Source organism: Pseudorca crassidens, chromosome 17 (genome assembly GCF_039906515.1).
Source record: "Pseudorca crassidens isolate mPseCra1 chromosome 17, mPseCra1.hap1, whole genome shotgun sequence".
Lineage (NCBI taxonomy): Eukaryota > Metazoa > Chordata > Mammalia > Artiodactyla > Delphinidae > Pseudorca > Pseudorca crassidens.
This window is the reverse complement of record NC_090312.1, coordinates 30,153,095-30,166,205: the sequence shown is the minus strand read 5'-3', so window position 1 is coordinate 30,166,205 and position 13,111 is coordinate 30,153,095. Positions and strand designations below refer to the sequence as shown.

The following is a 13,111-nucleotide window of genomic DNA, read 5'->3' as shown; positions in this document are numbered from 1 at the left end:
GGTCAGCATGTCTCTTGTTACAATAATTGTTAAATGAATGATAAAACTTGAATGCAAGTTAAAGAACTGATTATATACATAGCCTCACACTTTGAGTTAACACAAGGGGAAGGAGACTGGGAGATGACTAGGAAAGCCTATAACAACATTCCTTTATACGGGGGTTTATGAAGGTCTTGGTAATGTCAAGGGCTACTGTATTCCACAAGGCAGCTAAATGCTATTGCTCAAGGTATTCTAATTCAAATTTAGTTCTGTTTTTACCCACTTGTTTATCCATCAGAAATATAAAATGCTAACTATTACATGATCATTCTGGAACAAACAATTTGAGAATTTCTGTTATCTAAAAAGGTAAGTGTAAGGATATTATTTTCCAATCAGGACCAATTTTTAAAAACTAAAGTTTCAAAAACATACCAGGTATTATGTCTAATAACTTAATCTGGAAATTATACTCTTGTCAAGCCATGAATCTATCTATACCGCACTATTCTTTAATTAACCTTACTACAACATGACAACTAAACAATTTTTTAAAAGACCACTTACACCATGCTTGTCTGCGAGGTAGTCAAACAGCATCCGACCATCCCTTAATAATAAAAAAACAAAAATTATTGTAATTTATAGACCACAGAAAACAAAACAAGCCTATTCAACTTCTATCTTATTACTCACATAAAGCCAATTTAATTATATTAATACTTAAACACTAAAAATAAAACTTCCGGAATAAAATAAACAGAACATTACATGTTTTGAACATAAGGAATAGGAACTCAAGGACAACTGCAAACTTAACATTTCACTTTCAGATTTCTTTAGCTGTAATTGAAAATCATGTGTTCTGATTCACCACATGATCTAAGTTTTTTAGGTAATAAAACCAGAACATTCTGACTATTCTTATAGTGAGGTCAGTGAGGTCTACTTAGGTGTTAACCTACTGAGAATGGAATCTGCTCTCTTGAGGATACTTTTCTAATAGGTAATATATTCTTAAAATAGGATAGAGATGGAAATAATGTACTATACAAACAAGGAGGAATTAATCCTGTACATAAATTTTGTCCCCCTCCACAATGTTAGTATTTCTCATACAGACAGTGATTTGGCAAATTTACAAGACTAATAAATCATGCCTAACTCACATGCTATCTATGCTACATACTCTATATGATCATTATTCATACCAAAGTGTCAAATAACCCAATGTAACATTTTTAAAATTAGCTTTGCATAACTTGAGATGTTGGCAGCCTTGTAAAAGACAAATTGATGACAAAGACACCAAGGAACAAGTGACAGGTGGCAGAGTTGCCCGCCTTCTGGGCATTTGCAAAAATGAAACCATTTTCTTATGCTCATTGTAAGAATGAATACCGTGGCATGTCTTTTGGGAGCATAATTTTACTTGAAGGTTTAATGGGGAGGGGATATGTTACCACTAAAATTAACATGAACATATTATAATACTAAATAAAAACATGCATGAAATTTTAACATAAAGAGATCTCAAAAAAAAACCCTTAACACTTCCTGTAGGTCATAGTGAATAACTTTGTGTTATACGCCTTACACCTCAGGTATATAATCACTGTCCTCTGGCTGATACGGTATTTCTGGGAAAGTATGAGAAGTACAAAACTACATATTCAATGAAATTTTAAAATGGGGAATCGGCAGGGAGAGGTTATTACTTTGAAAATGAATAGGTTATAAATTAGATTACAAGTTTTTACCCCATTTCCATCCTTTCATTTATCTCCAATTTATTGCCTATTAAGCTAAAAGGAGTTATCTTTTTCTAATATTTAGTGAACAAATCTATATTCATCTTATTCATACCTTAATCCAATTACTTCCCAGTATTTAAGTGACTAGACTAAACTTAGAATTAAAATCCTAAATTTTCTGTCGTACCCTAACATCTGGATTATTTCAGCTGTCCCTTTGTGGGCACTTACACGTGACTTGAAGGGCTACAATTACTCATGATATTCTAAGTGTATACTAGTATACACAGACACACAGAGATAGCTATATACAGGCTATATACATATATATGAAAATACATATATATAATAGCTTTGTTAAGATATAGTTATCTCTGTATATATATACATACTATATAACATGGCACATTATAGTAAGGTATAGTAATTGTATAGTATTTGCTGCTTTTCTAAAACATATCTGGTAACACTTTCTCAAATCACAAATGAAAACTTAGAGCCAATCACTCTAAAAATTTGGTTTGATGACATATCCTAAGAACTCAAGGTGCAACATGGTAAAATCCTAAACAATTCCTCAGGTGAATATATTGATAGAAAAGATTTACCACAATGGCAATATTCAGTTTTAGTAGAAGACTATTTTTAAACATTTTTAATGACCCAAAGGGCTTCAATTAGTAAAGCCAGAGTAGGGTAACATGCTTTCTTTGTAAACTAAACAATAAGTCTATTTCTAGCTAAGAGGAAATCAGGAATAAAATATAACCATATCAGCTCTATACTACCCTCCTTGGGCTGAGCATGGAAGGATATGAGACAACGTAGCAAAGTGATAGAGTGAGCTCAGTTTTCCCATACATTGAGCAACCCATGTACTCTAGGTATTGCCCAGGCACAGTTTCTCAACCTCAGGACTAATGACATTGTGAGCTGGGTAATTCTTTTGGGGGAAGTGAGGGTACTGCCTGATGCACTGTAGGATGTATAGCAGCATCCCTGGCCTCTCCTCTTTAGATGCTGGTAGCACCTCTCCAGCTGTGACAACCAAAAATGTCTCCAGACATTCCAAATGTCCCCTGGGAAGGGGGGAGGGGGGGAGCGGCTCAGCATAATCAGATTTGGATTAATTGGTAAAGAAGTTCTAAAAAAAATTTAGTTATTAACATTTATAATTAAGGACTTCCTCGTCCCTACACAATAAAGATAAATGAAAAAAGCAGATAAAGCTATCTCTTAAACTGTGAACTTTTAGACTGGGTTACTAAAGTATGAATTAACATTTGTATTAATCCAGAAAACAGAATTTTTAGAATTCAAATTAAGGAGAGGTTACCTGAAGGCAACAGAAATAAAAGCAAAAATAAACAAATAGGACCTAGTCAAAATTACAAGCTTTTGTACAGCAAAAGAAACCATAAACAAAACAAAAAGACAACCTACTGACTGGGAAAAAACATTTGCAAATGATGCAACCAACAAGGGCTTAACTTCCAAAATACACAAACAGCTCATACAGGGAATTCCCTGGCAGTCCAGTGGTTAGGACTCTGCGCTTCCACTGCAAGGGCAAGGGCTCAATCCCTGGTCAGGGAACTAAAATCCCGCATGCTGTGGCAAAAACAAACAAACAAAAACACAACAAACAGCTCGTACAACTCAACAACAAAAAAACAACCCAATCAAAAAATGGGCAGAAGACCTAAATAAACATTTCTCCAAAGAAGGCATACAGATGGCCAACAGGCACATGAAAAGATGCTCAACATTGCTAATCATTAGAGAAATGCAAATCAAAACTACAGTGAGGTACCACCTCACACCAGTCAGAAGGGCCATCATTAAATGTCTACAAACAAATGCTGGAGAGGGTGTGGAGAAAAGGAAACCCTCCTACACTGTTGGTGGGAATGTAAATTGATACAGCCACTGTAGAAAACAGTATGGAGGTTCCTTAAAAAACTAAAAATAGAGTTACCATATGATCCAGCAATCCCACTCCTGGGCATATACCTGGATAAAACCATAATTCAAAAAGACACATGAAACCCTATGTTCATAGCAGCACTATTCACGATAGCCGAGACATGGAAACAACCTAAATGTCCAATGACAGATGAATGGATAAAGAAGATGTGGTACATATAAACAATGGAATACTGCTGAGCCATAAAAAAGAAAGAAATAATGCCATTTGCAGCAACAAAGACAGACCCAAAGATTATCATACTAAGTGAAGTAAGTCAGAAAGAGAAAGACAAATACCATGTGATATCACTTATATGTGGAATCTAAAATATGACACAAATGAACTACAAAACAGAAACAGACACAGAGAACAACAGACTTGAGGCTGCCAAGGGGGAGGGGGTGGTGGAGGGATGGATTGGGAGTTTGGGATTAGCAGATGCAAACGATTATATACAGAATGGATAACCAACAAGGACCTAGTGTATAGCACAAGGAACTATTTTCAATATCCTGTGATAAACCATATGGAAAAGAATACGAAAAATAATATGTATATATATGTATAACTGAATCACTTTGCTGTACAGCAGAAATTAATCAACACTGTAAATCAACTATACTTCAATAAAATAATTTTTAAAAAAAGAGGTTACCTGGTTGACTGCATTTGCCTTGTAGTTTCTGGATCTTCAAACATTTTCACAATAGGTTCAGTTTCTGCCTGAAGCTGTTTCAGTTGTGCAACAACGGTGGTTCTTTTTTCTCTCAAAGCTAATTAAAAATGCAAAGGAGTACTATAATGTTAAACTATATTGCTCACTATGAGGATGTCTCTGGAAATTTTTCAGTCTATCTAAATTGTGCATTTATTTATCCCCAATATATGCATATGCCAGGAGCCACCAACTCAGTAACTTCCTCAGATCCAATTTCTTCTTTCTAGCACTGCAAAGGCACATAAAGGAACAGTGAATCCTCTTCTTACTCTTAGAAGAAACTGAGGAATATACAGATACAGCCTAGGAGAAGGAGCTGTTGAGGAAACAATTATCTAACTCTACATTTCAGACACTTCATCCTCAGTGTTTTTATATTTGTTTTCATTGAATTCTTTCAGGAGATTATCCCACAGTTTCTGAAGAGGCTCAGAGGGGTTTACATATTATTACTACAGGTTTTCAACTAGGTTGAATGGAATTTAAATCCAGTCAATAATTTCTCTTTTCACTTTAAATCTAGTTCTGTAATCTCTCAAAACCAATTCTATAGTTTCTTTTTACCACATCATGAAGTCAGAGAAAACTTGCACATAATTTACCCTGTTAGCATGTTTTAAAGTTTCACTAAGAAATAGTTTACTTTTTTACCACAAACTAAAATTTAAAGAGCTACTGTTCTTGCAGGGAACTATAATAGAAGTCAAAATAGTGATTATGTTTTATGTAATAATTTCTACATTATATATTAGAAAGTACTAATACTAGGAGAGTGTTTCTCAAACACAGACGGGATCTGTGATCAAATTTTGAGAAATGTCAATTTAAACAAAGTAAACTGTATTTCTCTACTGAGTTCTTATAATCTTTTAAAATACTATGTGCATAGTGGGTTTTTCTGTTTGCTTGTTTTAAGAACATCTATTACTACAGAAAACAAGGATTTCGAAATATACCACAGCAGTTCCCTACTTTGAGTGCTGGTCTTCAGCCAACATTTTCTGGTTAAGTAGATCTGTGGTATGGCACAAGAATTTGCATTTCTAACAAGTTCTCCCAGGTGAGCTGAGGATGCTGGTTCTGGGGACCATGCTTTTGAGAACCCAGATGCTTCAAGACAAAAAAGAAATCTCTAAGGCACACAAGATGCCAACTGAAAAAGTCAAAAAACTGCAAAATTCCCAGATAATTCTAAGGAAGCAATCTGATTAATAAGTACAACTTTGATGCTGCATACTATGAACTGCAGACATTTGATGACCATGTTTTAAAGTAGTTTCACACATTTTACAGGGTCCCCAACCCCCGGGCTGCAGACCAGTTGGTTAGGAATCCAGCTGCACAGCAGGAGGGAAGCAGCGGGCAAGGGAGCAAAGCTTCATCTGCAGCTCCCCATCGCTCGCACTGCCCCCTGAACCATCCCCTTGCCACCCCCAGACCATGGAAAAACTGTCCTCCACAAAACCGGTCCCTGGTGCCAAAAAGGGTGGGGACCACTGCTTTAGAAGACCTGTAACCTTCATACTACCTTTCATCCAAAGAACTTTTAAATCATTCAAATACTTATTAAGACTTCTGGCTAAAGCACTTTTATAAATCACAAAACTTTTAATACACGTGGCCTCAGCTCACAAGTCAAGCTTCAGATGTAATGACAAAACTTACCATGAGGAATATCATCAGAATAAAGGTTTTTGTATACATCCATAGCAAAGTCTACCATGTTGGTATCACTAAGAAGATCCAATTTCCCTTGTAACAATTCTTTTTCATTATATATCTGCAAGAGAAAATTACTTTCTAATGAATAAATTGAAGTTCCCTCAAGTAAAGTGGTTAATATTAAGATAGTGTACCTGGAAACATATGTCCTGAACTATTTTTTTAATAAAATATATACTATTAATTCACCCTCCTACAACAAGGCAAGCAATCAGCCTACAGAGACATAAAATATTTTGTTTACCTAGCAACTTTAAAATAAAGGCAATTACATACCACAAAGCCATTCCCACCAACTTCATTTTTTAATGTGTCCCTACATGTCATCCCTTAGTCTTTCTAGAACAAGGCTGTGAGTAAATAAACCACACCAACTCCCCTGATAAGCACATAGTATTGTTGACTCCTCTCCACATTCAGGTAACTAAGAATCAACCGTTAAATGTTTTACCTTCTTAGTCTCTCTCACATCCACATGATGCCTACCCATTTCTCGTTGAGGTGGCCTCTCCTTTTTCCCCCACATACTTTTCCACTAAATAGTTAAAATCCTTTATAATGCTTCCCATCCACACCCCTGAAACAAATTGGCACCCATTCTTTCAGTCAACCTTGTCATATCAGGTTTTAGCTTTTGCAAAGAGTTCAAGAAACGTAATTTAACCCACAGTTCAGGAACCAAATAGATACATAAGCAAACTCACATAAACATGAAGTGTAGTGAGCAATATGTTAAGGATTCTACACAATAGCATTCAAGGAGAGAGAAAGTAACATAATTCAAAACAATTTTTAATCAAATAGTCAAGATAAGGTTTCAGCAAAAGAAAAGATTTTTGTACTAAATCTAATTTTGTCAAGCAAAGAAAAATGAAGGAAGATTATACAACATTTTACTACCCATGAAAAGAAAAGATAAAGGTGGTCAAACGGTATAGCCATGAGATCAAACCTGAACCTTCCAAACTACATAAAGAACTCCTACAAAACAGTAAGAAAAAATAGACAATCCAATTGAACATGGCTAAAAGATTTTAAATAGGCACTCCACAAGAGCACAACCAAATGGCCAACAAACACCAGAAAAAGCCCTCAACCGCATCAGTCATAAAGAAAATGTAAATTAAAATCACACTAAAAAAACTGGACAATACCAGTGTTGGTATAGTTGCAGAGTAACTGAACACCTTCTCTGCTGGCAGAACTACAACCACTTTGGAAAACTTTTTATCTTCTAAAGCTAAAATATTCTTTAACCCAGCAATTCTACTCCTAAGTACCCAACAGAAATGGGTACGTATACTCAAAGGACATTACCAAGAATGTTCCCAGCAGAACTATTTGTAACAGCCAAGTCCTATCAACATTAGACTGGATAAATAAATTGCAGTTATTTAGGATGTTGGCAACGTTTTATTTATTGATCTGGATGGTGGTCACACATAAGTGTTTTTCCTTTGGGGAAAAAAAGCATTTATAGTTGCTCACTTTTCTTTTCTTTTTTTTTTGCGGTACGCGGGCCTCTCACTGCCGTGGCCTCTCCTGTTGCGGAGCACAGGCTCTGGAGGCGCAGGCTCAGCGGCCATGGCTCACGGGCCCAGCCGCCTGGGCATGTGGGATCCTTCCGGACCAGGGCACGAACCCGCGTCCCCTGCATCGGCAGGCGGACTCTCAACCACTGCACCACCAGGGAAGCCCAGCTCACTTTTCTGTTCACATATTATACTTGATAAAAAAGTTTACTTTAAAAAAAAAAAAAGAAATTTCCTTTCAGTTTGCCCCATAGAAACCCTAATCTTAGGTGAAAACATCCTCTTCCTGGCATGCCACCTCTCCTCACCACTTCATCAATAGCTTTTAATTTGTAATGTTTCTCCCAACTGCAGATCCAAAGCATTTCTCCTCTGCCATCAGACCTCACTGGGCTCTTCTTAAATCTATATCTGCTTATACCATCCTCTCTAAATTTTATCTCATAGGCACATTTATTCTGTAAAGAAAAGACAGTAAGATTTTGTGAGCCAAAAAGCAAAAATCAAGGATACTATATATAAGTACCATAAGAGAGAAAAGCTTCAATTTTCTTTTTGAAATAAAAAATATAATATGTTATAAAATTTTCTGTAATACAGTTCTACTAATGAGAAGAATGGAATTCTTTTTGGGCAGGAAACGTTTCACTTAACCTGTGTACAGTTATTGTTCTATAATTGAGAAAGGCTGCAAATCTTGCACCTGTTAAAAATTTTTTTTAGCTGAGACTATACAAAACAGGCAGAGAGGGTTGTATCTGGCTCACAGGTTATAGTCTGCCAACACAGTCTATCAACCTCTTGAAAACAACTCCTACTTTTTAATAGATTAAAAATCTTCTTTTGACATCTCCTGCTATCATCCTCCACAAATCCAACATCCATACTGATGATTCTTTAAAACCTCAAGCCTTAAAATTCCTTTATCCCGCAAATCATAACAACTTTCATCAGCTCATCTCTAAGACTTTTAACTTACATTCATCACCTCTTCCACTATTACCTCTAAAATGGTTCATCACCCTCAACATACCCTCTGTTCTTTCTAATTTTTACATCACCCTATTTGGTTGTCACTTTCTACATTAGTTTGGATATTGTTTTTGGCTATTTCAAAGCCCTTCTCTTTAGCGGTTAACATTTATTCCATTCATTTTCTCCAACCAAATACAATCAATGTCTATCTCTAGCACTGGAAAAAAGTTCTCTCTTTTCTATGTTATGGCTAAGGTCACCTATAAAATGTTTCAGAACTAGGCAATAATGTTATTCAATCACATCTGTGCTTTTCTCTAATCAGCAAACCTTTTCATCAATCTCTAGATGGCATTTATTTATCACCAGCCTACCTCCACATATTTCTATACTACTCAAATAAACTACCATTTCTCTCACTCCAAGAATGACCACTTATAAATGTGTGATTTCCAATCTCAGTTGGGCCCTCCAAACTTACCAATCCTTGCATTTGTCTTTGGTCAGTTTCCTCAGTCACCATTTCCAGTCTTTATTTCCCTCCTCAAAACCCCAGTTGAGGAATTCCCTGGTGGCACAGTGGTTGAGAATCCGCCTGCCAATGCGGGGGACATGGGTTCGATCCCTGGTCCGGGATGATCGCACATGCCGTGGAGCAACTGGGCTTGTGCACCACAACTACTGAGCCTGCGCTCCAGAGCCCACGGGCCGCAACTACTGAGCCCACGTGCTGCAAACTACTGAAGCCCGCGCACTTAGAGCCTGTGCTCCGCAACAAGAGAAATCACCGCAATGAGAAGCCAACGCACAGCAAAGAAGAGTAGCCCCTGCTCACCGCAACTAGAGAAAAAGCCTGCACACAGCATCGAAGACCCAATGCAGCCCAAAACAAACAAAACTTAAAAAAACAAACAAACAAAGCCAATTGAATGCCTCTCATATAGGATGGCCTAGCCTCCTAATAGAAAACACTTAGGAGTACCTACTCTGTCCCAGAAGACTAAATACTTTATATGTACTATTTCATGTAATTTTTCTAACAACCCTATGAGGCTGGTGGTAGTACCAACACTTTATGCATGAGAAAAGGCTTAGTTAAGATGGGAAGGAGGGGCTTCCCTGGTGGCGCAGTGGTTGAGAGTCCGCCCGCCGATGCACGGGACACGGGTTCGTGCCCCGGTCCGGGAAGATCCCACATGCCGCGTTGTGGCTGGGTCCATGAGCCATGGCCGCTGAGCCTGCGCATCCGGAACCTGGGCTCCGCAACGGGAGAGGCCACAACAGTGAGAGGCCCGCGTACCGCGCAAAAAAAAAAGATGGGAAAGAAACTGTTCTCAAGTGCACAAAGGTATTAAGTGACAGAGCCAGGATCCTAATCCAGGTCCCAATTCAGTACCCAGGCTGCTAAACACTATCTGGCCTTCCACTTCACTTGAGAATAAAGAACACTAAGGTTCAAATATATATTCACTCATTTATTAAATAGTCATGAGAAGCCCTTATGCCAGACTCTATCTGCTGAGAACACAGCAAGGAAATAAAACAAAGCTCCTGCTCCAATGGAGTTTATATTTTCCAACATATTGATACTATAAATATATTCAATTGATACCCTCACGTGTCAAGATCATTGACTATCCTAACCATCTAGCCTTCAAAACTCAACTTCAAGCCTCTCTTCCTCAGAATCCTTTCTGTACCTCTTCAATTTTGATAGCACTCTGCCACTACTTCTGACATTTATTACTCTTAGCCTTATAATTACAGACCTCTATCTCCACGAAAGGATGAGTTTTTTAGTGATGAGATGTCTGGATTTTATCTTGGATTTCTCACAATTCCACGGTAGTCCTATACTTAGTAACTGATAAATAAATACTCCAGCATCTGTCTTCCCCTTGGTGTATCACAGCCATCTTACCAACATTCTCTCCAAGGAAACAGGTTTTGAGCAGTTATTTTCCACTGATTCTCAGCTGCCGTTCACAGTTTTGGTCTTGCCCTATGAAAAACTAATTTACACTTATGTATTCCTCCCTTTCATCTGTCTGCATTGAAAAACAAAAGTGTAAAGACACATTACAAAAATATGAAGTTTGGCTAGTTCAGAAGCATAGAGGATATTTTTCTATTCCTTGATCTTTGGTAAATTATCCTAAATTATCCAAAAGAGAAACAGAAGGCAGACTGGGCTGTTTTATGCAAGTTCTACAATACAGGTTAAGTACATCCTATAAAAGAAAAATCAAGACAAAAGCATTTCAAGATAAAGCTTTATATGGCAAGGCATTCTTGAATATTTATTGAAAGTAAACTTTGCTGTTCCCTAATATCATTAACTTTAGAGTTGTGTGTAGGTGTTTAGAAAAGGTTCATATGAATTTGAGGGTTATACCTATCCAATGAACCATGGGAAAATGTGAAAACTTATCAGAAAAATTTAATGTTTATTTGTAGGGCTTTTTTGTTTTATTGCTGTTGGAACACACAAAATCTACTCCCCAAATCTAGAGTGCCCTAAGTAGACTTGCGGTTTAATCTGCTTCTAGAAATAGAACGCATTTTTCTGACCAATATTCTAATTCCTTCATCACAGTAATATTACTTTATTGTAACTATTAAAATATATCAATTTCCCAATAAACTACGGTATAACTAAGCCTAGTATCTCCAAACTTTTAGGACTGAGATATTTTTAAATGAGGTACTAGGACCAAATACTTTTTCAAGATATCCGGAATAGCTCAATGAACATTAACAACCAATTTAAATCACTCGAAGTCTGTACATCTATACACCGAAAAACAACTCTTAAGATAAAATTACTGTCGGATTATTTTTTGGGGTCCCCTCTCCACTAGACAAAATTTGCTACGCTTGGGCTTCCCTGGTGGCGCAGTGGTTGAGAGTCCGCCTGCCGATGCAGGGGACACGGGTTCGTGCCCTGGTCCGGGAGAATCCCACATGCCACGGAGCGGCTGGGCCCGTGAGCCATGGCTGCTGAGCCTGCGCGTCCGGGGCCTGTGCTCCGCAACGGGAGAGGCCACAGCAGTGAGAGGCCCGCGTACCGCAAAAAAAAAAAAAAAAAAGAAAAGCTACGCTTCTAGTAAGTGGCTATTAACCGAAACACCAGTTAAACTCCTCGCAAAGAACTCCCAACTTTACGGAAACCAAAGGGCTAGATATTTAAGTGTAAGAAAATCATTCCAAACGATCCGGCAAGCAAAAACACAAAGCCACGGTCACCCCTCCTACTGTGCCCAAAAGAAAAATTTAAATCTCTAACAGTCCAATTTGCTTCTCGAAGCCAGCTTTATGTTAAGCTCAAGCATTAATACAGGGAAGCCAGCCAATCGTCAACTTCCAAGAGGAACGATGCGGAAGTCCCAGCGGCACTGGCACCTCAAGAAGTGAAGCAGAGACCCCTCCCTTTCTCCCCTGAGTTTCATATTGTCACCTCACCCCTACTCACGGCCGAATTCCGCGGTGCTAATCAACAGGGACGACGCTTAACTACCAGCAGATCCTTACTGCCCGACTCGGGACCAAACTCAGGGCCGCCTCACACGTGGGTAAGGCCTAAGGCTACCGCCACCGCCTTTCGGCCTTGCCCCGCATCTCACGCGCTCCCACGCCTTCCTCGCGCTCAAAAACCTACTCACCTCCTTTACGGAGAGAAACTCAAGCAACGGAAAGACTAGATGCCGATCCAAAAAGTGCGCGATGCGAGTAGTCAAGTCGTACTCCGCCATCTTGCCAAGGAAAAGAGAAGTGTGCGGTCGCTAAAACTTTATTGATAGCGCCGACAAACGAACGGACAAGACCCTTACTGCGCATGTGCAGTGGTTAAACCAGCCAAAAGAAAGGGGCGGGGTTCAGCCTCGAGCGCTCAGGGAACAATAGCGCATGCGCAAGGTCCTCCCTCCCTTCCTCTTTCCCGGCAACTCTGGGACAGGGTGGATGGGCGGGCAAAATTCCTTTTGTTTGCAAGTTTGTAGGTGTCCCGCAATCCGTTCCGTTAACAAATACTGAAAACTCAGAATTGATTGCTGAGGCAATGTCATTTGTATTGGAGATGCGGCAAAGGACAAGATAATGAGGCCCCTGCTCTCCAGAAAATTAAGTACAAGGAGGAATAGCTGAGCTTTTATTTGGTGTATAGTAATCGTTTTGTAAGCATTTGTTAAATTAAGATGGGATGGTCTTCTAGACAAAAAACAGTGAAATAATTTCAGATTATAGTAAAAGCCATAACTTGGTGTCAGGGGGGCAGGGAGGTGAGGGACGCGGTGCCAGTTTGGGGCTTTTCAATTAGGGTGTTTAGATAAAACTCAGGGTTACAATTTAGTCGAGGTTGTGGTAAGAGAAGCAGGTGACCAAAATTAGAGCCTGGGTGGAAACATGCCTGGTGGAAGCACAGCAAAGACAAAGTCCATGAGACAGGAAAGGGCTTGGT

General features: G+C 38.6%; 1 protein-coding gene across 1 annotated transcript in view; it reads right to left on the bottom strand.

Moving 5' to 3' along the window:
• The window catches only part of EIF3E (eukaryotic translation initiation factor 3 subunit E), a 50,520-nt gene extending 38,044 nt beyond the window's left edge, over nucleotides 1–12,476 (bottom strand). The window contains exons 1-4 of the mRNA XM_067711488.1: nucleotides 12,318–12,476; nucleotides 6,092–6,206; nucleotides 4,364–4,481; nucleotides 553–595 (exon numbers count right to left, since the gene is read on the bottom strand). Of these exons, the coding sequence (XP_067567589.1) occupies nucleotides 553–595; nucleotides 4,364–4,481; nucleotides 6,092–6,206; nucleotides 12,318–12,407 (366 nt within the window). The 5' untranslated portion in view covers nucleotides 12,408–12,476. The remainder of the gene's footprint in view (nucleotides 1–552; nucleotides 596–4,363; nucleotides 4,482–6,091; nucleotides 6,207–12,317) is intronic.
• Nucleotides 12,477–13,111: the final 635 nt, after the last annotated feature.